Source organism: Aquila chrysaetos, chromosome 18 (genome assembly GCF_900496995.4).
Source record: "Aquila chrysaetos chrysaetos chromosome 18, bAquChr1.4, whole genome shotgun sequence".
Classification (NCBI taxonomy): Eukaryota; Metazoa; Chordata; class Aves; order Accipitriformes; family Accipitridae; genus Aquila; species Aquila chrysaetos.
Genome location: NC_044021.1, coordinates 19,550,266 through 19,569,984, shown reverse-complemented (window position 1 = coordinate 19,569,984; position 19,719 = coordinate 19,550,266). Strand labels below are relative to the sequence as shown.

The 19,719-nt window shown below is 42.1% G+C and overlaps 1 protein-coding gene and 1 long non-coding RNA gene across 3 annotated transcripts; one reads left to right on the top strand and one right to left on the bottom strand.

Annotated features, from left to right (window-relative positions):
* Positions 1 to 388: 388 nt before the first annotated feature.
* On the top strand, positions 389 to 9,275 carry LOC115352916. Of its 2 annotated transcripts, none has more exons than XM_030041704.2 (7): positions 389 to 581; positions 1,403 to 1,601; positions 2,768 to 2,864; positions 3,105 to 3,188; positions 5,581 to 5,682; positions 8,409 to 8,496; positions 8,696 to 9,275. In XM_030041704.2, exons 1-7 carry the CDS (start codon positions 562 to 564, stop codon positions 8,751 to 8,753), a joined length of 648 nt encoding a protein of 215 aa, XP_029897564.1. In that variant the 5' UTR covers positions 389 to 561; the 3' UTR covers positions 8,754 to 9,275. The 2 variants fall into 2 exon arrangements, with proteins under 2 accessions (XP_029897564.1, XP_029897565.1); XM_030041705.2 differs by having other exon boundaries at positions 494 to 581; positions 1,420 to 1,601.
* Positions 9,276 to 9,651: 376 nt separating this feature from the next.
* On the bottom strand, positions 9,652 to 19,038 carry LOC121232423. The gene is made up of 3 exons (XR_005930811.1): positions 14,371 to 19,038; positions 11,948 to 12,122; positions 9,652 to 9,878 (listed from the first exon to the last, which is right to left on the bottom strand). It is a non-coding gene; the product is annotated as an uncharacterized LOC121232423 (long non-coding RNA).
* Positions 19,039 to 19,719: the final 681 nt, after the last annotated feature.

The following is a 19,719-nucleotide window of genomic DNA, read 5'->3' as shown; positions in this document are numbered from 1 at the left end:
TAGTATTTTTTCAAGTCCTTGATCTGAGCTGTATTGTTAAAAAAAAAAATTATCTAACATTTGGAATATTTGTCATGCTGATAGAATGCCACCCATCTGTTTTGCACTTAACCAAAAAGTGAATTCCTGACCTTCTTTGTGGGAACAGAGTTTTATCCTAAGTCTTATTACAAATACGAAGCAGGAAAAACAAAGTTGAGCTGGAGAGAACAAGGTCAAATAGCTGTACTAAATGTTCTCTTTATTGCTTTTAAAGTAAGGCATTTTAATGTTGTTTTCTGCACTACCGGCGTATTAGTCATTATTTCTTCTGTCTTCAAAGAGTAATTGGAATTATGCTTTATTCTGATTCACTTTAGTAATAATCTGTTCCTCCTTATTTGTGTAGCAAAAGAAAAGCTAGAGAAAATCAGAAAAAAGACTGAAGCAAATCTGGAGACAGGAATGCAGGCTGTCTTAGGGATGTAAAATAGGATATAACTTCAGCTCATCTCTGTGTATGCTCTGACACTGAGACAAAGTGAGCATCATCAGTGCTGTTACGAGATTGTTCATGAGGCAATGGCAGTATTCTCTTGGAGGTGGGTGTCTGTATTTATCTTCTGTAACTGTTTCCCTTATTTAGATAAATTATCACAATCCCTTGTCTGAATATTCAGTGTAGTTGATTTATATGAGCTCAGTTTAATTCAACATTAGAGGGGTTTCCACTGTACTGTAGTTTGAACTTACACAGCTTTTAACTTTAATAATACCCCAAATGTTAGTGGACGCAAACACAGGCAAATAATATAGGACTTAAAACAGTTTGTAGACTTGGCAGGAAAGGTACTGAATCAGATTTTTAATTGATAACAAGGCTCCCATAGTAAATATAGGACTTAGACAATTGTCTTATTTAAGCTTATACTTTGTAAAGTGTTTTCACTTGTAAAGTGTTATGTCTATTTTCTAGTGCTTATCTTATGTCTGTTCTTGACAAAAAGGGCTGCCACTACTAAAACAGATTTCATTGTTTGAATTTTTCAATACATGAGCTCATGGCCACGGGCATCACAATTGCAAAAGCAATCTCTCATGAGCACCAAGAAAAATCCAGTCTGCACATAATTTCAAGAATTAAAAAGCAAAAATGCCACAATTTTGTTTCTAAGGTTTAGACTTAGAATATTCAACATTTAACTGCCTGTGTAGTAACAAAGAACTGTGTGTCTCATGAGACTCAGAACAATTTCTGAACTGGAGACAGAGAAGACGAGTCCTAACAGCTGTTAAGGTGAAATACAGAAACAGTCCTGAGAGGAGAATTTGTATTTTCTATACCTTGAGTGAATGCTCAGCTACTAATCAGTACTTGGCAATTTTTATTTTGTTGTTTCCGTGTGCACATCTTTCTTTTCAGCACATTTTCCATTCCAGTTTTCAGGGAACTGCTTAGAATGATAGAGGGGAGGCAGCAGTGCAGAGAGAGGGGAGACGTCAGCGGTGAGAAAGCTCTTCCTGTGTCAGAAAGGGTGAGCATGTGTGACACCGGTAGAGTAGATGGAGCCATGGCTGCTAGAAACAACAGCCTAGGGAGTAGCATCTCAGCTGAGCCCCAGGTGAGTTCAGCAGCTCCTGCAACTGTGGAGTTCTTCCAGTTTTCCTGCTTCCCCTCTTGGGGAACCCCCGTGCTGGATTACAAAGCAGAGCCCAGTGAAACTTGAACCTCATAGCCATTACACAGCTTGAACAGAAAAGGGAACCCCATCCAGTATAGCTTAGATCTGTGTTGGTTGTGGTACTTTACAGGGAGATGGGAGATCTCTATTTAAACCACTTAGGCCCACAAGGGAATTAAACTGCTTTCCACTTTCTGACCATTAGGCTAATTTATAAAGATGGGAAAATGTGAAATGCAGCTAGAGAAAGCTGTATTTTGCAGAAAGCGCAGACCTCTGGTGTTTTGTGCCTTCTGTTATGAAGAGGAACTGAAGCCCCTCAGCTCAGGGACTGGGCTGGAGGAGTGCTTGTTCTTTCTGTATGATTAAATGTCCGTGGGAGGTAAGTACATAGACAACTGGAACAAATCATGCAGCACCATTTACGTGAAGAAAAACAGTTTCAGCACTTGAAAAGAGTTTACCTTTGTAGACAGTTATAAACATCTCTCCACATTTTTTCCAGATTAACAAAAATGCAAAACATTTTCTTTACAAGATGTTTTCCATCTCCCACTGTGGTGTAACTTCTACAGCAGAAGACTCCTGTTTCTGTTGCACTAGCTGTGCTTGTAATTTGAAGATTATAGAAATCCTCTACATCTTCCATAAAAGGGCTATACTGAAATTACTGATCAAAGCTAGAAGCAGCCTGTAGGCTGCCCAGAGTTGTAGCTCATGCCACAACAAAAAACAACCCCAAATTCTCAGCTGTACCACATACCCCCACTTCTGCAACAGGACGAGGATGGATTGGGTGCACACGAATGCAGTTGTGAGTGAGCTTTGCCCCTCACTGAACAAGCACACAAAACCTCGTCTGCATTGAAGTCTCCCCTCATTTGTAGGCAGCCGGGCTTGCTCGGGCATCCTCGATACCCCCTGCCAGGGCCGGGGGAGTTACCCGCGGCTCTGGAGGTAGCTGGTAAGGCACCAACCCTTTTTTTTTTTTTTTTCGGCACGCACCCTACCTTGCCCTTTAGGGTTTTTGTTTTGTTTTGGTGTTTTTTGGTTTGGGGGTTGGGTTGGGTTGTGGTTTTATTTTTTCTTTCCTTCTCTCAGAACAGCCGGAAAAGGGAAGTTTTGGGCGGTGCGTTGCTCCCTCGCCTCCCCTTCCGCAGCCTGCTCCGCCCCGGGCTGCCGTGGAGCGGGGCCGCCGGGCAGGTGAGTGCTGCCCGCCTACCCTCGGCCGGGGGGGGGCGGACGGACCCCGAAGTCTGCCCCGCCATCGCCAGGGCTGCATTCCCAACAAATCGGGTTTCATTTCTTGGACTCGGTTTAGGGCTTAGGCTTTAGGCAGGCCTTGCTCGTGGAAAAGCCCCCCCCACCCCCGGCAAAATGCACTTATTTTTCTTCCCCTGAAAAATTCAAAGATACTGATCGTCACCCCAACTTCTCTTCCAGTTTTCAGCATGGCAGTGGACTGGCTCGGCTTTGGCTACGCCGCCCTGGTGGCATCAGGAGGGCTCATTGGCTATGTAAAAGCAGGTACGGTGCGGGAAGGTGCTTGTATCTCCCGTCGTCTCCCCCCACCCCCCAAGAACTTTGTGTGAGCTGGGCGACTTTTTTCGAAAGCCGCCTATCTCGAAGTTCACGCAGATGTAAAGTTTATCAGTTTGTGCCACGTGCTGATAACTTGCTGCTGTTGGGGTGCGGTGCTTTTTGGGTTGAGCTGGTGCTTTGGGCTGATAAACCCGGTCAGCTTTCTGGTGGATGCTGGTATCCTGACTCTGCGTTGTGCTCTTCGGGTGAACTGTCACGAGTTTGCTTCAGAAAGGCTTTTTCCCTGCTATTTTAAATACAGGCATTCTATAAATGTTCTGTATCTTCAAATGACATAAATGACCTTTTTTTTTCCTTAGAGATTTATTCTCATTTTAATGTTTGATGGTAACGGTATACTGCAAGTTGCAGAGAGTTTTCAGAAGGATCCTTTCTCCAAGTAGAGCTGAACAATGCAAATCAGTCCTTAAACTTGTTCCTTTTCTGGCCTCTGCATCATAAGCTTACCCTCTGACCTACTGCTTTCATTTCCTGACCTTTTTCTGAGTTTGCCCTCCTACAGACAGAATTGTGGATTCACCCCCGCTGCAATACTGTCCCTTTCAGCTCCAAAAATCCCTAAGCCATCTTAGCATTTGTGATATGAAGGTGCATTGCTGAAGTCAGTAAGAATCTTACCGGTGCGTTTGACTACATAGATGCTAATGGCTATTCCATTCTATTTTCTATTGGCTTGATTTATCCTTTGGACTGCAAGTGGAGTTTATGTCAGGAAGGACAATACTGAGAACTTAAGTAACTAATTGCATACGTATTTCTCTGAGGCCATTATGAAATGGTAGGTGTCTGTCTTATCTTGTGGTCCCAGATGGGAGGACATGGTCATGCTGAGGCAACGGAATCCAGGTCACAGGATTTTGAATGGGGAACAGGAACTTGTATGGTGACTTCTGGGGGGGGGGGAAGCTACCATATCCTTACTAATAGCTTGGAGAAACCAAAAGAAAATGGAACTTTCATCATAGAGCTAAGATGGTGATCTGTTCTTTTACAACCGGGTCTATTTACCCACACAGATAGTGGTCAGCAGTAGGTGCCTTGGGAAGAATATGAGAACAGGGCAAGCAAAGAGTGACTGATTGATTGGTTTTTCTCTCTTTGTTTGATAAGTTCTCTGAGTCCCAGTGTTTTGAGATTTGGGAACTTCTTGAACCAGAGGTGGTGTGGTTGTCTTAGTAAGTATATGTGTCATAGCTGCTTAAACAACGCCTTGAGGTAAAATTCAAGGATATGATGGCCATTTCTTGGCTGCCAGGCTTGTGGAAAGAATTGTAGCTACCACATGTTCGCTAAACTGTATTCTGTGCATAGCAGACACTTACTAGAGTGTGCATCTTTTCCTTGCACATGTACAAGAACATCTGGTGCTTTCTATCATCTTTATCTCTTGCTTTTTATACCAAAAGCAGGATCTGAAGCAATGTTACAGCTGCCTTGTTGATGACTGAAAAATTATTACTTTCTGGTAGCAATATGTGAACCTCCTGTAACATTGAGAGGAGATCTTTATCAGCTTAGCTTTGCAATCTCAAGTCTTTTAAAGGTGACCCGAAAAATGGAATATATAAAGAAACACCCTCAGTAGCATTAAGTCCTGAATTCTCCATTAGCCTTATTGAGGGCATTCACCGCTCACAGGGGTCATGCCACTTCATTACTTGATGTAATCTATAAATCACCAGTTTGGATGTGGTATCCTTTATCTTCTGGTAGCTTGGGATTATCATTTATACTGCAAACTTGATCCAAAGTTTATGTGAGTCCAGGGAACCTTCTTCCAAAGTCTGCAGTTACCTTTGGATCTGATCTCAGGTGCACTTAAGAGATATGACATCTCTTATTCAACTCGCCTCTCTTCTTTGGCAACTCTTTATTTGTCTGAATGCCCTCCTGCCCAGTTCAGTTCACGTGTCCTTTTTCTGATCTTAAACCCTTACTATTTAATCCATCTACTTCACTGCCTCTCAAGAAATTCTGATATTACTGTGTTGAATCAACATGCTTCGGTTTCCACAAAGAAAACACCAATTCTTTTGCTTTTCTCACTATTCTTTCCATCATAAATATATCAATGGCTTTACTGTTACAGAATTAAATACTAATGCTATTTGTATCTTATGCAAGAGTATCTGAATGTGTTTCTTGGTGCAGATCAGCATGGTCTTAATCTTAAAAGAAAAAAACCCTCTCTAATCTGCTTTATGACAATGAATGCCCATCGTTTTTTTGTTACTGTCGGTGTTTTACAAAACAGATAAGCTGATAAGCAAGTTTATTTCTAAGTTTCTAATAAATTCATTATGTTTTACTTATTCAGGTAGTGTCCCATCGCTAGCTGCTGGCCTTGTCTTTGGGAGTTTGGCTGGAATGGGTGCCTATCAGCTCTCACAGAATCCAAATAATGTTTGGATTTCTCTGAGTAAGTAATGTAAAATTTTAATTAGAAGGGATTATATTTACACTAAAATAACTGGATAGTTAAAGTGAGTACCTAAAAGTCTTTGCAGAAGAGTTAAACTGATGGTGTTATAAATCTACTTTCAATCCCATCGTTAAACTTGTATTTTAGTGAAATGTTAGCATTACTTAATTATTTTTATAAAGAATGTAGTGAGAATGCACATTAAAAACTGCTTGTCTTGGTGTGTCTTCCTCAGTGATTTCTCACTACATTCCAGCATCCCTTTTGCAAGAAGTATAAAGTGCTCTGGGTGATAGTTCAAACGTACATTTTTGTTCCTTTTCTACAACCAGAGAGGACAATATCTGTTATTTATCATTAGGGTTTGTCTTCTGAACATCAAAAAACCTACAGGTTGTGGAGGAAAATGTGTCCCAAGATTAAGTGAAACTTACGTGGTTTGAAAAAAAATAATCAAACCAAATACCATTATTTCACATCCTTCAGCAAAATAAAAATCAAATAAGCATTTTGTGTTTAAAAACTTGTATGTAGTATGGTTTGAATCTCCAAAATGCAATTTTTGTCTTTCTGCCATTTACTGTATAGTGCTCAGGGTTGCAGTCAAGTTAGGATGGTTATCACCTATCATTTTAACCTGTGCATGCCTAAAGCTCATGCCAGTTGCAAAATAACATGACTTGAACTCTTCTCATTCACCAGTAAGTTAGGATACCTTGCAGTTGAAGCAGGCTGAGAAAATATATGTAGATAATTCCTGTAGCTCCACTGATGCCTGACACTTTTTAGGCTGCTATATCTCAGATACTTGCGAGCGTGTGTTTTATGTAATCCTTTGGCCAGTATTTGGGTTAGTAGTATTGTCTCCCCTCCATTCCTGATCTGTAGAAGACATCAGTGCATGACAGTTCCCTAGCACTAGCTATGTTTGAGTCCCCAGGCTTTGCTGAATTGGTGGCTGCCACCATGCATCTGTCTCATACTGGTGTGTTTGAAGGATCATAGTGCAAGGGAAGTGCTAGTAAATTGATGTCTGACCTTTGTGTGTCCTCTCTTTGGCTGGATCTTACTTTCAGCATACCTTCGGGAGGCTGGAGCATTTCAGGAAGCGTGACTCGCCTGCAGACTGCCCATATCCCTAGCAGGTTATTTTATTATTGCTGAAACTGGCAGAGACTGTGATTGGCTTATTTTTATATATGACAAAATATGTGGAATTACAAAGGTGTTTCATGCCTGCGGAGATTGAAGAGAGAAGCAAGCTTCAGTAATGCTGTTTCTTCTTCTCAGAACTGGAGCTTGCCTTCTCCCTGACTTTGAGAAGCTAACTGTGGAGCGTCACTGCTTAGTCAGTGCTTAAAGAGCTGCCACTGACTATAGCATTTGTTCACTGAAGCAGTGGCATAGCATCAAGCTCTTTGATATGTGAAAGTCGGAAGTAAAAAGGGAAGGCCCAGCATTTGTCTCCACTTCAGCTTTGTCTACAGTGCAGTCCACTTCCACATCTACCAGATAGGTCAAAAGCTGTGCGTGGTCAAGCCTAAATAACTGGAATAAACTGCAAATTCAGCAAGCTTAAGAGGAGTGAGACACAGTATTTTCCCAAATGTGAGAGACAGTCGGATACATTTCTGTAATTCAGTAGTATATGGAGTCTTTTCCTCCTTTTCATGCTTTAAAGTTTTTGGCAAAGGTGTGTTCTACTCCTGTTTTAGACAAAATTACATTTAGTGAGGTGTGCATATTTTGAAGATTGGCTACTGATCAGAGCTTGAGGCATTTGAATACTGAAATATTTTAGTTCTTTGTTGTGTGTTAGACTGTGGTCCCAGTCTCTATGTGAGACTGCTAGATGTCAGTGACAATATTTAGGGTGATGTTAGGGAGGAAGGATGCCATGGCTAGGACTGAAGATGAGCAGGGTCCTGCAGGACAAGTCATCACATAGAAGCAATAGTAGAAGATAAAAAGAGTGGTTGCAACAACATGTTGTGTGTAGCTGTTACCACTGGGTAGCAGATGCGTGCTAAGGCTGAGCGTTTCATCAGTATGTTTTCATTATAGTTTTCTTAGTATTCAGTTTTTCTTTGAGATACAGTGTTCCAGGGATTGCCCTTTCTTCTTTACTGGCTCACTGAAAGTACCTGGCTCCTGTCTCTATGTCAAGTGGTCAGGGTCAGTAATTTTAACTCTCGGATCTTAGTGGAAGGTGGTGCAGGGCTGAAATGGATTGATAATGCTTAGAACTTACATAGCACACTTCCCTTTTGAAGGCTTTTGTAAACATAAACTAGTTAATTCTCAGAACATTACTACAAGTTAGACACAAAAATGCTTTCTCCTTTTTATGAGAAGTGGGGGAATTACGTGCACAGATTTAGTGATTTGCCTGTGCATAGGGAAGGAGCAAGTTCCAGAACAGTGTAGCATAGATTATTTCCAGTCTCCAAAGCAGCACATTTTGACAAAGAAATTTGAGGATAGTCTGCAGAAGCATATGGAATGCACTATCTGCTAGAACTTGATTTAGAATATTTACTCTTCACATACTGAGGCATTCCAAAGTTTACACAATTTATTGACTCTTTTAGTCCATCACGTGAAGTAACCCTGTTTCACCTTTTACTTGATGCTACTACTTCTCTCTGTTCTGTTAGTTTTGAATTGTAGCATCCCTCTCGCATGCATCTCTGCTGACTGAACTGTATAATCTTTCATTTAAGTTACATCTGGAACGCTGACTGCCATCATGGGAACAAGATTTTACAACTCTGGAAAATTCATGCCTGCAGGGCTAATTGCTGGTGTCAGGTACAACACAATATACTTTTTTTTTTTTTTTTTTAACCTCCTCTGTGTGATTTCTTATTTCCTTAATTAAACTGAGATGGAGTGAATCGTATTTTGTGTATCTTTTTTGTTTCCATGCTCCAGTTACAGGGGAAGTATTTGAAAATGAATTGACAAATTATTATTGTTGTTTAATTCTATGTTTTTCCCCCTTATACAGTTTGCTAATGGTTGGAAGATTAGCACTGAAGATGGTGGAAAAGCCCCATGATAAGTAACTGTTCATTTTACAGTTTAATGTCTGGATAAGGAAACCTAATAATGAAGTTGCATGAATGCAGAAGCAAGAAGATGGAACAATTTTCTATATAAAGACAATTTTTCTCCTTTTTTTATATAAGGGGGAGTAGAATGATGGGACAAATAGTTTACATACAAGGTGCCGTTTGTTTCAATGATCTGGTAGAGCTATTATTGTGCAGTGAGAAACTGGTCCTGGGTTTGATTTTTTCCAGACACATTTCAGTGTATTTTAACATTTCCAGGTTTTATATTCCAAAATATACTGCTGACGTATATGAAGCAGAGAGGACCTGTAGTTAAGAAAGTATCCACAAAGAGGCATCAGGAGTAATTGGCTAAATACAACAGTGTATCTCACTGATATTACAGTATACTTTACCTGTTGCATTCTGAGTTGATACACCATGTCTGTATAACACCAAACAGGTCTTAGCTTTTTATTGTGAATGATGCTAAAACGTTGCTTTTGTACAAGTAAAATCTGTTACAAACCTTTATTTGGCATGTTTTTGTATCCTTTCTGTGTGTAGGGGAGGGTAGGGGCTTTTTGGCTTTTTTTACCTTCTTGTTTTCTTCTCAGTGGAAGTCTTTGCAGTGAACTGTTAGTATCCAAGTGCTGTCTTTTAATGATATTTAAAAATCACTTTTTAAATGGAAGGGCAGAATATTAAATTAGAGGTTTTCATTAACACTTCATTAAAACAGTTATTGTAAAGGAACTTACTCTGTGGGTTAATTAAGCAAGATCTGTGCTAGGCTAAATGAACAGTTGAATGTGATCTGCCCAAAGAACTGTATAACTAGCATAAAATAACATTAACACTATGTAATTCTGATCTTACAGGCTTATTTGACAATAGAACGTATCAGCATTTTATTTTTATCACTTAGGGAGGTGGCTGTGCCTCTTCAAATCTGTCTTTACTAGGAAACCTTGGAGTCAGGAGAGTTCCTGGTTCTGCTGTGGTGCCTGAGGACTGAAGTGTGGAAGAGGCATCAGTGGCATCTGGTGCCTTTGTTGACACTCCAGTCTTGATCGCTTCTCCTGTACTCAGTCTCCCAGCTCTATTAGTGCAGGCACAGCTAATGTGGGCTTAGCACTGTGATAGAAGGGAGAGGCAAGAAATGTGTGAAAGAAAATCCTTTATCAACTTACTCTGTAGTGATATATGATTATTGATAAGCTAGGATTCTTACAGCGTGTAACTCATATTTTAAAGTGATATTTTATGTAGTCACTATTTAAGATTTTACTTTGGGACCTCTATACTGTTGATTATATCAAAAATTTGTCAACTGCGTAACTTATTATTATGGCAAAGCAGGTTTAAATTAACTTACATCTTACACGCTTCCCATTTTGTAGTGCTTAAAGGAATTTGTAACAATTCTCTCAAACTACATAAAGCAAATACTAAACTACATAATTGCTCCATTTCATTGGTCACTTCAAAGCTTGTATTTCCTATTCTGAAAATGGCATTTAATAGTACTGAGCCAGAGTGACATTTCCATTGTTGTGAATCAATGGAAACCCATATGGTAGTAGACTGAAAGTTGCCATAGTAGAAAGTAGTAATTACAAGCAGATCTATAGATATTGGGCCAGTTGTGCTGTGTGTTACTAATTCTCTTAGAAGAAGTTATAAAATTAATTCCAGGTTTTTTAACATATTTCATATTGTAACATTTCTTGTTTCCAGGCACTTAAGCTGTAAATAACCTGATCTGTACAGGATGGGTCTGTAGGGAGCAGCACTAAAAACCTGTAAAAGCATGTCTGACGTTCTAGTCTCGGCTAAATCATAGTCTCTTTTGACCATGCTGTAAGCAAAATCCAACAGAAGTTTTGTAATTACCTTTATATATTTTAAATCGCTGTAAGTAATTGAATAGCAGATTCCATCCCTGCTATAGAATTTTCTAGAGCCTTTCAAGAATTAAAGACATTAATATCCTTTCTCCAGACCGCCTGTGCTTTTAGGCTGATTGTTAGATAAACCTACAAGTTTCCTTCCTATTTTTATTGTGTAGGATTTGGTGGGGGTTTTCCACAGAGGGTGATCTTTATGTGAATTGAGTTATTACTTTTGCATTGAATTTGCTGTGGCCATGCCATGGCTTCAGTGGAACCTCATGCTGTGAGTCAGCTTGTGTATGGATGTAATGTTTGGAAAGAATGGTGTAGTTATTTTTAGGAAATGAACTGTTAAAATAATTCTTAAATTAAGGCTACTCGGTTCAAAGCACACTCTGAAAATAAAAATGTTAGATTAATATTACTTATAGTATCAGCTGTCAGCATGAGCTGAAATGAGTACTGATTTTTTAACAAGGCACAGGAACAGGAAACTAATTTTACAATACACAGACTGGGTCACCGGGATTCAACAAGTGAGAGTTTAATCATGCCTCCAGAACTCAAATACATTATATTGATGACAGAAGAGAGCTTGGGTTATCAAATCCTCATTTTCCAGAGTGAAGACCCAGGCCCTTTATTCCACGTGTTGCTGTCACATCTACAGTTCCTGGTGGAAGCTGGGTGGCAATAGAAAATGGCAAGCATTTCACCCCTCTCTTGAGGGGCTCACTCAAGACTAGAGGAGGGAATTTTCTATTCACTTTGTGTTGTGGAACATTTTTAGCTAATGATCACAAGAGCATTCCAGACGCCTTTAGAAGGCCTTGAACAGAATAAACAGAAGACAAAAATAAGAAAGATACCAATTAGAAAAACACAGGTGCGCATTCCACGATAAAGAGAACTTGGCACAAACAACCTCACTTCGGCAGTTTATCTTGACCAATTAGACTGAGACAAGTCTTGGATGTTTTAGTTAGTATAACCAATTATGTTTTATGTTTATGCGCGTGTACAGTGTTGATATAACCAATCATTAAGTGTAACTGGGCGCGTGGACAGTGCGTGAATAATGTGTGCAACCAATAGTAAAATAGCTAAACGCATGTACAGATGTAACTAATGTATAAAATGATGTCTGATGCTCTAGTAAAGTGGACTTCACCTGATCACATTGGTCTGTGTGTGCTGTCCTGTGCCTCCGCAACTTTGGTAGATAAATGATCTCTTTAAAGTAGGAGCTTGCCCTAGACTTTGTAAGGCGGATGTATAAGCATACCTGTCTTTGTAATAGCAGTTGCTTACCCTAAATCCTGGAAAGCAAGAGATGTTGGGCTCCCTTCAGTTCCCACTCTGGATGTGTTCAAGCTCCCTTCCCGGGAGAGGGCTCTGTGCCTCAGGCCATGGGATATTCCACAGGGAGAATATTGCCTGGGGAAGCCGCACTGCAGCAGAGAAGAGAGCGCAAAGTTCCTGGGACCTGTGGGAACAGAAGCAGCTATTTTTCTTTAGTCTTCATTTAAAGCTAAATAGTAACTGGCAAAAATACAGAAATATCATGAAGCTGAGAAATGGAACCCAGGTTCCCCTTTGCTCAGGTGGAAAACCCATGGGACAACCTCAATTTCACCTATGCTACATGTTTACTTCTGGCTAACCCTAGGTTCTTTCCCATCCAGGATCTTGTCTGTCATGTCCCAGTTGCTCACACTGGAGCAGTGCCAGGCATGTACAGGCTGGGAATGTTACAAATCACCCAGTTAGTGGAGATCTGAGCAAAGGTTTTGAGGGGGTCAAAATCTTGTATGCTTGAGTGCCTCGATTGTGCCTTAGTCCTCCCAGGTACAACACTGAGACCTCTAATACAGCAATAAGGTACTGAGGCTCAATTGTAGCATCGAGTTGAGGGGAGGAAAAGCAGTCTTTTTACTCAGCCATTGATAGATATCACACCCTAATGTGACATTTCCAGGTAGCAAAATCTCTTTAATTCAGTACAAATCTATAGTATAGTGTAAGAATATAAGTAATGTTACACTGGTAGTACAGACAACTGTCTTTTACACACTAGCAAAGGAGATTGAGAGGAGGATGGAAAATGTTTCAAGTGAAATGGTTTAGAAGGGAAGTAGTCATGTGCTGTCCTACTTTATCAGTTGTTCAAAGAATATAGTACATGACTGTTTTTAATGCAAAGCATATCCCCTAGCTCTTCTTCTCCTGCAGGCTTCAAAAGTGCAATTTGCCATGTCCCAGTTCTGTCAGTCATTGTGCTGGGAGCTGTTGGTACTGCGTCATCCCCGGCTGAGGGTCAGTCCGTGCTGAAACTAATATGGCCTGAAGTATTACACAATTATCCTTTTGTGGTGTTAAAATTGCTGGCTTCTTGGCGTTATAGTCATGCTTTCTGACTGCACAGTTTAATCACCTGGAAAAATGGGAGGGGAAAAAAAGGTCAGGAAAACCTCCAGGCAGTTATGACAGAAGGAGGAAAGTCTTTGTTCCTTCAGAATCCCTACAAGTAAAAATGGCAAAATGTTGTGTCAGTAATGGCACAGAGACACACGCACACATCTCCTCTCCTGCTTCCTTGAAATGCCGCGCTGGAGCAGATCAAAATGCTTAGGGTTTTGTGCCATATCCCCAGCTCAGTCCAGTGCACAAGTGATTTTGGGTGTTCATTTTAGTCTTGCACTTCTCTTCTGAACCCGTGAAATGGGGATAATGTTTTCTGTATCCCTTCCCTGTCTGTCTGCTACATTGCTGTCTGATACAGTGCATGGCATAACATGTTCCCCGCCCCAGAAGCAAGAATTGCTAGGTCTGATACTGTTGTATTGCTGGTCGTTAATACAGTCTGTCTGTGTTTTAATTTAATACTCTTTTAAAAAATACCTAATGAGAAAAATTATGGTAGGACAAATGTCTATTTCCCTTCTTTCATTTCATTAAATGTTAGCATTTGCATAGTATTTTGAGATCCTGTCCTGCAAGCACTGTAACGAAGTTGAATTGAGTTTTAGTATGAATACTTAGAATCATAGAATATCCTGAGTTGGAAGGGATCCACGAGGATCATTGAGTCCAACTCCTGACCCCACACCGGGCAACTGAAAAGTGAACCCATGTATCTAAGAGTGTTGTACAAATGCTTATTGAGCACCCACAGGCTTGGGGCCATGACGGCTTCCCTGGGAGCTTGTTCCAGTGCTTGACCACCCCCTCAGTGAAGAACACTCTCTCTCTTTCTTTCCCTTTTTTCCCCTTCTTTTTTCTTTTTTTCTCTTTTCTCTTGTTCTATTTTCCTCTTTTTTATTTTTCTTTCTTCTTTTTCCTTTTCCGTCTTTCCTTTTTTATTTTTCCTTTCTCTTTTCTTTCCTTTCTTTTTTCTCTTCTTTTGTTTCCTTTTTCTTTTCTTTTCTTTTCTTTTCTTTTCTTTTCTTTTCTTTTCTTTTCTTTTCTTTTCTTTTCTTTTCTTTTCTTTTCTTTTCTTTTTTCTTTTCTTTGTCTTTCCTCTTTTTCCTCTTTCTTTTTCCTCTTTTCTCTTCCCCCGCCTTGTTTGTTTGCCGGGCAGTGGCTGCCCGCGCTGGAGATGCGAGGGTTCGGCGGGGCTCTGCGGCGCGCCGAGCCGAGAGAGGGCGGCAGTGCCGCTCCGAAGCGGCTGCCGCTCCGCCCGGCGAGCTGGCAAGAGGTGGGGGCAAGGATAAATAACAACGAACAGCGCTTACCTGCTGCTAATTGGGGGTTTACCCACTTGTAGTTATCCGACCGGCAGCACCAAATACGTTCCTTTGCTCGCTCAGCCGATGATGAGTGTCCGCTTCTTTATTGACCTTTGCACCGGCCTGAGGAATGAAAGGAAATGATCGAGGGGCAAAAGGCTTCCTTCTCTCACCAAGCATACCACGCAATCCCAAATTAGTACTGCTGAGGAGCTGATAATAATCGCATGAAGAATGAAAATCAAAAGCTTCTGCCACTCCTCCTAACCCCTCCTGAAGGAAATCGCTTCCTATCTGTGTTGGAAGATCAGGCCAGCCTTTCTCAGTGTGTTTACAGCAAGAAATAAAGCCTGCAGGTTGTCAGCCTGAATCACGGGCAGAGGGGATGTAGCAGGATAGGCCTCCTTCTCTAAGCACTTTTAAGAAACACATAAATGTTACAGTTTTGTAAGCTATTGCAGTATATAGATAATGAGGGAGAGGATGTTGGATATGTTTCTTTGGAGGTAATGCTCTTTTAGCAGTGGTATAACAATAGGAAATGGCTGGGATCAAATTATCTGCTGTTACCTGAAGGCATCCCATCGGTAGGAGAGTTATTGGATGCGCTGAAATTCCTTCTCGCTCCTCTGTTCCCCAATAAACCTGCGTGCAACTTCCTCTGGGGATGGGCCAAGTATTGCTCTATTAGTATGCAGCACCACAGCCAGCAGGGCAGGAAAAGTACACACCAGGAGGAGAGAAAATAGATGAAAAGCAGTGGGAGCAAAGTAAACGCTTTAAATTCTGGACTGAAATTCCCCTCCACTGAGATTCCTGCTGGTCTGTGGGGTCGTGACAAGGCCTAAAATATTCTGAGGTGAGAGTGAGGTTGGTCCACTTACCCAAGTTCTGTTTTCAAAACAAAAATTAAGCCTAAACTGGGAGATAGGGGAAAATTTTTTGTGATGGGGGTACGAACCCAAGAATCACGACGATGGGCACAGAGTGACAACCCTAAAATCCTCTGAAAGTATCCTAATCCATAAGGCTGTTGTGAAAATGATCTTTCTGGTTCTCTGGGTAGTTACATATCCGTGGTGTTTAGCAGTGTGCTGGATGCTCCACTCGGCATTGCATTCATCCTACACCCAGCAACACCTTCAGTTCCCAGACGCCACCTCACCTGGCATCCCTGCAGGATTTACATCGGCTGAGGGACTCTCACCAGGTTTTCTCCTCCATGTGCCACTACTGTCTCATCCCTGCCAAACAATAAGGACTCCCTGTTCAACTTACTCTTATAAATATCATCTATATATTTTTTTATATCTAAATTAATGTATTTATGTGAAGAACAGATAGTTTAGCAGCCAGTTCCTCGGGCAGCACAGAGAGTCCCTGATCGACACAGACCCAGCTTCAGCTACGTCCTTCTCACAGCCGGGTGTGCATTCAACACACACATTGATGCATGTGCACAGCAACAGACAGGAATTACCATGAAAGCACGGAAGTTTTATTTACACTTTTTTTTTTAAGCGTTTTGTTTGCTTGTGTATGTTTTTGGTATTTATCAGTGGATAGAACATTTAGTTCTGTATATCCCATTCCCATAGTGTCAAGCAAGCAAATTACTCCTGATAGTCAATGATAAAAGGCTATAGACTTTCTAAGACAGAGGTGGCAGCAGCCTGCAATTATTCCTGTTCCTCTCAGCTGTCAACCATTAGAGTACCAGCTTCTCTAGGGAATGGTGTGTTGCAGAGAGGCAGAAAATAGCCATAGATTTTGTTAGACGTATTTGATTTATAGAATATATCCCATAGGATGCCCTTCAGTATCAGGATTTTCAAGAGTATTCCTTGCATGTGAGCATTAACTGTATGGTGTCACCTATAGACACTCGGCCTGCTTTAGACAAGCATGCCTGCAAAAGACCTGCTAAAAAAGGATGTTAAAGGCATTCAAATCCTTCCCTATCAACCATAAACAGGGTGTGGTGCATATGTTAAAAATGCAGCAAGAAAGAGGAGTTAACTATTTAAACAACCGTGTTAAGTAAGACCTGATTAGTGCTAATCAGGAGCACTTTGCCCTAGGAGCAGTAAGCTAAGTAGAAGAGGTTTGGGGGAAGAAGGGTAAGAGAGGTCAGCCTACTATTAATTGCATCTTGTTTAGGTGGGTCACTGCAGTTGACGTCATTCACATCTTTAATTGCCATCTTGGTTTAAAATTCAAGATGGCAACACCATGCAAGATTTGTGCTTGCTCAGAGTCATGCTGTCTTCATTAGTCTCTCATTCTTTATCAAGCATGTATTTCATACGCAGCTGAACACTTAAATTCAGCTGTGGCATTGCCCAGAGGTAGGGTGAATCTTGTATTGCCGTGACCTGTCTAGTGCTGGGTGCTGCACTTCCACTTCATCCAGAAAATGTGAAGATGGGGTACGCCCCTGTTTCCATCGAATCTGAGGGGAAATAAGATTGTGCGGCACCCTTGGGAGCAAGGGAAAAAATTAAAAGACAGGTGGTTAACTGGGAAAAAAAAAAAGGAAGAGTGAAACATCTGAAGTGTTTTGAAGATGTTGCCCTGGACGAAGGTTTCCAAGGTTGTTCTGAGGTGTGGCAGGGCTAAGCGTTGCTGACCCGAGGCGTGCTGTGCCAGCTGACCCACCTGAGTTTTCGTCCTTCCATCTTTAGTTTTCCACTTTTCAACAGAGAGATCTGACTGTGGTTGGCAGTGATTCTATTTGCAGATCTTGCCAAAAAACCTCTCAGAAATCCAAGTATTTCCCTACAGAGGTAAGGGGAAGGTACTTTTGTGTTAATTTCTCCTGAGGTTGCTCTGAAATTTATGGAAGAGGAGAAAACTGAAGCAATAAGCTTTCCTTTAGGTGCCTCTGGAGGCACTACTGATTCAGGCTTAGTTTGATCACCATGCTTGGGTAAACTAATATTCACTAATCCACTCAAAAAATTTTTTTTAAAGGAGATGCACTTGTGGGATCCTCCCTCTGAAGACAAGGGGGTCCAAGGCACCCTTCACCCAACCACCCTGAGTGAAGGGGTGCAAACTGGAGCAGGCTGAGATGTCAACATCTTGGAGTCAGTGTCCCTTTTCCTCTCCATCAGGAAAGTTTCCTAATCCCCAGGAGTTCCTTCTGCAAGGGAAATGAGGCTCTGCAGGGCTTTGGCTTATGAGCAAGACTGACAGGATAAGTCATCAGTAATTTTAGGCTGAAGTTCCCAACTGCACTCATCTGCGCCCACGGCAGAGCCAGGAGAGGGGGCAGAGTGGCTGTTCGCCCCCACATAGTTAAAGACATTGCAGAGCTGCTTTAAGGCAGGTTGGCTACTCGCAGCTTGCAGGGATTGGGGGGCCAGCCGAGAATGACCCAAGTGCCATCTGGCATTGGTTACACCTTCTCCAGCCCCTCGTACCTGTTAGGCACCAGCTGTGGTCTTTACTGTGCCGGAGGAGCTCTCCTTTCCCTTTGTATAACCTGTCTCCTGCAGAGGGATCTGACCAAGTTTTAAAAAATGTCATCTTGGAGGAATGCTCTCATAGCCTCTTCTAGAAAGTCAGTATTTTTTATTTTCTGGTTTCCCAAAGAATTGAGGTTCATATGGTCATGCCATGTCCATCCAGCAATTCCCCTTTCTGCCAAAAGTTTTGAACTTTCTGTCACCTTCAGCTGAATTTCCCAGAGAGGTAAAAGTTTCAGCAGCTTCAGTTCTTTTAAGATTTTTGAAAATCATTAGCTGAATAGAGTAGAGGGAAAATTCAGCAGAGTCTGTTTGACATCTGCTGACCACCCAAGCATCATTTCCATGGCCCCTGACCAGTCACACCACGTGTAATCTCCTGGTGGGAAGGTAGGGACAGAGAAGGGGCAGAACATTTTGGTGGGATCTGGACTGGGGCATGAAGGCACAGGAAGGTATTACACAGGAGGGGCACGGGGAACACAGGGAACCAGGCTTTGTTAGTCCTGCTGCTGATGGAGAAGTAGAAAAAAGACTGTAGATAGGCTTTGAGGATTATCAACACATTTACACCAAGAAAAGTGACTTTATAGTGCTAGGATATAATCTTCTGTTGCTCTAGTGTTAATGTTATCAAACCAGAGTAGGGCCTAGAGCTCCTGGTGGAGATGGAAGTGCCAACGTGCTTGGTGCTGTATAGGCCCTCACCCAGAGGTCCTTCACCCTGCAGAGACCCAGGGGATGGAAACCTCAGCCTAGAGTTCAGATCTTTACTGACTGATTTTGAAATTGTTGTTAAGGCATTTACTTCCAGATCTGGAAAGAACGAAGCACGATTTTGCGCCTGGGTGAGTCCAAGGGGATACCTGAGAAGACCTGAGCTGAAAGAATTGGCCTTTCGAAAGGGAATTGCAATGACTGTGGTGTGTTGGGGAAAGATGCCTTTTTTGTGCTAGCCTTAACTTTTCTCGAAGACAGTCTCAGAGGAGGGAATAGGGCCATACAGCATTTATTTACAATGCTCTGATGTTCATTTCTGCAGGTGTTTGTCAGGGATGCTTTTGGGTGAGAAACTAGCAAAATGTTGAGATACTGAGATACTGAAGAGGGAACATTTCTGGTCTTGTGAATGGAGAGAGTCCTGGCTAGGGATTGAAGGGAAAATGGTGCAGCACGGTAAGGTACATTTCCTGGCTCACTGTGAATTCTGCAGTCGTGAGCATTAGACTTTATTATTACAGGCTGCTTTGTCTGCCCTTAGCTACTGGAGGAGGCTGTGAGGCTGAAAGCTTCATCACCACGGCCTGGAGGGCTCATCCCTGTTTTATTGGTGTCACCTCCACAATCTCTTATCCCTTTCCCTCTCCCCTCATATTTTTGACCCTTTGGTCTCTCTGCCCTATTAGGTTAGGTGATAAAAGGCTCATCTCCACACAGGCAGGTGGGGGAATCCAAAAAACATCCTGGCTCCTCCCAGGGCTGTGTCCGGGGTGTCTCACGGACTGAGGGGGTCCCTGCCCAGGGGTAGGGGAGCCATCGTGGGATGCGGGGGATGACCATCTTGGGATCGCACAAGACTTTTTATGGGATGTTCTGGGGAGGAACCAAAGGTGGGGACAGGGAGGGATTGAGGTGGTCTGGTGAGTAACGATGGTGGGAAAATAGAGGGACAAGAGGGTAAAAGGGAAAGGCCATGGGTAAGCAGGGGCTTGCCAGGAAGCCTGTCTGCTCCTGACCAGCGCGGTCCATCCTGTCTCCTTGTTAAACTCTTTTTTTCCTGGGTGAGGGACTCCCTATCAGTGTGCCTGTGCGTACAGGGTGCAAGCGCCAGCTGCTGGAGTGGGACCAGGGGTCACAGGCACCCAGGCGTCCGCGGTGCCAGCAA

Coding starts and splice junctions, on each gene's coding strand:
- LOC115352916 (XM_030041704.2), top strand. CDS start 562: ATGGCAGTATTCTCTTGGAG. Junction 582..1,402: donor ATGGCAGTATTCTCTTGGAG/GTGGGTGTCTGT, acceptor CTTTCTTTTCAG/CACATTTTCCATTCCAGTTT. Junction 2,865..3,104: donor GGAGCGGGGCCGCCGGGCAG/GTGAGTGCTGCC, acceptor CTTCTCTTCCAG/TTTTCAGCATGGCAGTGGAC.